The following is a 4242-nucleotide window of genomic DNA, read 5'->3' as shown; positions in this document are numbered from 1 at the left end:
ATTTTTGTGTGTAAATCTTGAACATTATGATGTAAGTTTAAATGTCTTTGTAATGATCTAAAAGTATCATATTAAATCATATTTTCTATTCTGACAACCAGTTTCGACACATTCATAATATTGAATTTCTCTATGTTTAAATTCAAAATGTATACATAAAATTTTAATGTTCAAGAGTTCATCTTTATATATAAAACAAATCAGCATTTTGAAACTACAAAGTACAATATATAGAAGTACAATATATAAAAGAATATATAATAAAAGTTACATAAACTTTCAATAAAATAAATTGAAAAAAGAAAAAATTTTAATGCTTGTAAAAGTTAGCAATAAGGAAAAACATCAATTGCTTTTTTCACGAAAAACAGACTAAAATAAAATTTTCATTTTAAGTTACAATTCAATTATGTAACATTCAATTATATCAAAATTTTCAACTATTCATGTTGATATTTTTATTTATATTTAATGACAATGTGTAATACAGAACATATTTTTTTCATATTTTATAATAAATACAAAAGACAAATAATGATTTTTCAAGAAACGCTGCTTTTATAAAGAAAAATTTTTATATTCTTTTATTAAAGTACTAACGGCGCTAAATTTTTTATCGTATTTGGAAGTAATACCATAAATACCAGTTTGTAGAAAAAGATAAACTTGTTCACTTTCCTTAGGATATTCAGCATGTAGGCTATGGATACATTTAAAGACTATATCAATAGCTTTTAATGGTGATTCCACTTCATAATGTATTTTATCAACGATTACTATACTATGTTTTATATCAGTTTCTGAAGGTCCTATGATGACAGCCTGTGGTTGCAATGTTAATTTGAAATGATGTAACTTCTCTCTTCTTTCATTAATTTTGGTATTTAAGTCGCCATACGTCTAAATCAAAGTTAAAATAGAAAAATAATATAAATGTCCTTAATACAATTACGATTTATACAAATATAAATTGAAACTGTTTAAAAGAGTATTCGCCTACAAGAATCGAAAAATAATATTTTTTGGAATTTTTTTTATAACAAAAATAAATTTTTGTTTTTAACATATTAATAGCCAAATTAGATATTTTAATAACATTTTAATCCCTGGTAAAAAAATGTTCATATTTATCATATTTTAAATAAAACTTTCTGAAAAGATACTTTTAAAATTTTGAGACAGCTTATAAACTTTTTTTAGAAACCGTATAAGATGAAAAATATTTGAGATCTTAGAATATTTCAGAATTCACATATAAAAAAATTTTAGAAAAGTAGACTTTCACAGAACTTCTGAAATGTTCCAATTTGTGTAAAAAATGTGACAAATTTTATAAGACAATTATAAATTTTGAAAATTTTGAAGATTTTTAAAATTTACATAAAATTTTTGAAAAGTAATATGAAGAATTTATAAAAAAAATTTTCATTAAGAGCATAAAAAAATAGTGACAAATTTATACCTCAATTCGCCATAGAAATGCTTCTCGTCTTTCGCATAACGATGGCCGCCAATTGTAACTTCTTCCTTTTCCGACAATTGCTGTATATACAGGAAAAAGAGAAGGTAATTTCGACAAAAGTTGGACTATTTTTTTATCTATAACAAAACATTAATTTTTAATGTGTACTTTGTATTGCATTGATTAATTTTATAAGAAATTACTGTGAGATATTTGTATATATTTATTTATACCTGGATTAGAATGTGTTTTAAATTTTGGATCTATTTTAGCCACTTTTTGTTCAATGAATGCTGACAATTTTGCCCATTGTGTATATATTTTCATATGTGCTTCAGGATATAATTTTTCAAAATCTTTTTCCAGCTGAAATGAAAAAGGAAAAGGAAAAATAATTAGAATAAATATTTATGTAGCATCAAGTTGTATTAAAAAGTAATTTAAAAAAATAGAAACAAATTTTTGAGATAAAAATAAAATTATGTTAAATTTGTACAAGTTTAAATAAAAACCAGTTGAAATATGAAAAGATTAAATTAAAATAGAAATATAAAAAATTAAGGAATATAGAAAAACCTAAAAAAATTATTTTTATTTATTCTTACTAAGGTATATCCTTGAGGATCTTCTAAAGCAGAATAGAGTTTAATATAATCTTGAATACTATGATCACCGGATTGTAAAGATTTTAATCGTATTTTAGATGTTTTCTCCCATAATTGAGTTACTTTTATCCATGGTTTATCATTATTTTGCAACCACAAATCGTATTGCTCACAGTCTGAATCTAAAAACAAATACTTATAACTTATAAAAAATTTTTTTAAACTAAATTTTTAGAATTTTTGAAAAACCTTCACAATCATCAGCTATTTCTTCTATTTCTTCTTCTTTTTTTAATTGCACCTTAATAGCGCCAGATTTTATAAGATTTCTTCTTACAGACTGAAATTTTATTAAAATTTTTCCTCTTCCTACACTTTTTCCTTTTTCATTTTTGTCACAAAGTATCCAAGTGTCCTATAGTTAAAAAAAAAACTTTATATTTTAATACATTATAGAACTTTTTTACTAAAATTACATATCGTGTAATTCATAAAAGCTTACTTTTTCTTCTGTAGGAAATAATTCAATTATTTTCTTTGCTATATATTCTGCACGTTCAGAAGTAATTCTAGAAATTCAACAAATAGCTGCAGATATATAGCCTAATATTTTATAATATGCTTTACAATTACTACATGTAAGTATAATATTCTAAAATAAATAATAAAATGTGTTTAAGTACCGATAATTTAGATTGTTTCTAAGTTCATAATGTACAATAATATCAGCCAAAATATTTCTCTGTTTTTCATCTAATTCTCCGTGAAATTGATATACAGATAAAATAATGTGAACTTTAACAGAATCTTTTAAAACATCTTCTAAATTCTAAAATATTATAAATAAAATAAAATTAATTTTCTAAATTAGAGGTATATGTTAGAAAATTGTATACATATGTTGAAGTAAATAAGTATTTGAGATAATATATATTGAAGAACATACATAATCATTGCTAGTTAAGTTATTGTATCGTTGTGTTGATTTTTCTATCTCTTTTAACATTGCTGTTTTAGTGATTCTGGATTCATCCGTTTTATGCGACATTAATGATTTATTTGAGTCTAATTTATGACCATTTAAAATATTGTCACAGAATAGTTTCTGTTTTTTTTTTGGAGGTTCAACATTATTAAAAAATTCTTTATCTATAGGAAGTAAATTATTATTTTAATCAAACATGAAATATAGTAAACTTGTTGCAGTATGTTTAGATAAGTAATAATTGTTGTTATATAAAAGTATTATAAGTATATTAATTGTCATAAATGAATTTTTACCATTTTCATCTCCAATAATCAATATTTTCGTATCAGTCAAATCATATTCATTGCATGATGACATATCAACATCCATCGATAATATTGATTCTGCAGTGGCACATCCATTTTCAATATTTATTGTTATATTGGGATTTTTAACAGTACTTTCATTTTTTGCATTATCCTTCTCCTTATTTAGTGCTTGTTCTTCACGATCTATTTTATTCGAATCTTTAAGTTGCTACAATTAAAAGAATAAATTTATATTTAAAAAATAATTAATAGTCAAGAAATTGTGATTATAGTATATAATACACTTTTTTTACATTTTTACTTAAAAAATCCTTCAAGTTTTTCCGAAATAAAATTTGTGCACCAATTTTTGGTATTAATATTTTTATGTCATCATCGGTTAAATATTGCAAAAGGTCAATTTTGATATCATTTTCTGTAAATTTTTAATAAAAAACTATTATTTAACGTTAAAAACACAAATAAAATTTTAACATACGTTGAAACATTTATACAATAAAAATAACTATTTTTTAATTATTTAAACAGATATTAAGAATCTTTATTTTATTTAATTATTAAAAAAAATGCAATTTTTTTCATTATTATCTTTTTATACTATATTTGGAATCATGTGTTCTAAGAAAATTTATTAACAGATAATGAGCAATTTAATTATATTATATTTAACTATTTTATATATTTTATATACATATATCTTCTGTCGCACGCACGCACGCACGCACACACGCACACACACACACACACACACCATTATATAACATTATATATATAGCATTATACAAGAATAAGAAACTTATATAATAACTATACTTAATAAAAAATATTACATTTAATTTAACACAACCGCAAGGATATAACTAGAACATACACACAAGA

General features: G+C 22.5%; 1 protein-coding gene across 1 annotated transcript; it reads right to left on the bottom strand.

Moving 5' to 3' along the window:
* Positions 1-600: 600 nt before the first annotated feature.
* On the bottom strand, positions 601-3178 carry LOC108729592 (uncharacterized; the record flags this gene model as incomplete). The annotated part of the gene is made up of 8 exons (XM_018458763.1): positions 3014-3178; positions 2751-2896; positions 2570-2636; positions 2317-2407; positions 2068-2249; positions 1696-1828; positions 1463-1599; positions 601-900 (listed from the first exon to the last, which is right to left on the bottom strand). Coding segments are annotated over exons 1-8 (1158 nt in total), but the record flags the coding sequence as incomplete, so codon positions are not given.
* Between the last annotated feature and the right edge of the window lie 1064 nt (positions 3179-4242).

Source organism: Mycetomoellerius zeteki, unplaced genomic scaffold (genome assembly GCF_001594055.1).
Source record: "Mycetomoellerius zeteki isolate Tzet28-1 unplaced genomic scaffold, Tzet1.0 scaffold776, whole genome shotgun sequence".
NCBI classification, from domain to species: Eukaryota; Metazoa; Arthropoda; class Insecta; order Hymenoptera; family Formicidae; genus Mycetomoellerius; species Mycetomoellerius zeteki.
This window is presented reverse-complemented; position numbering and strand designations above follow the sequence as displayed.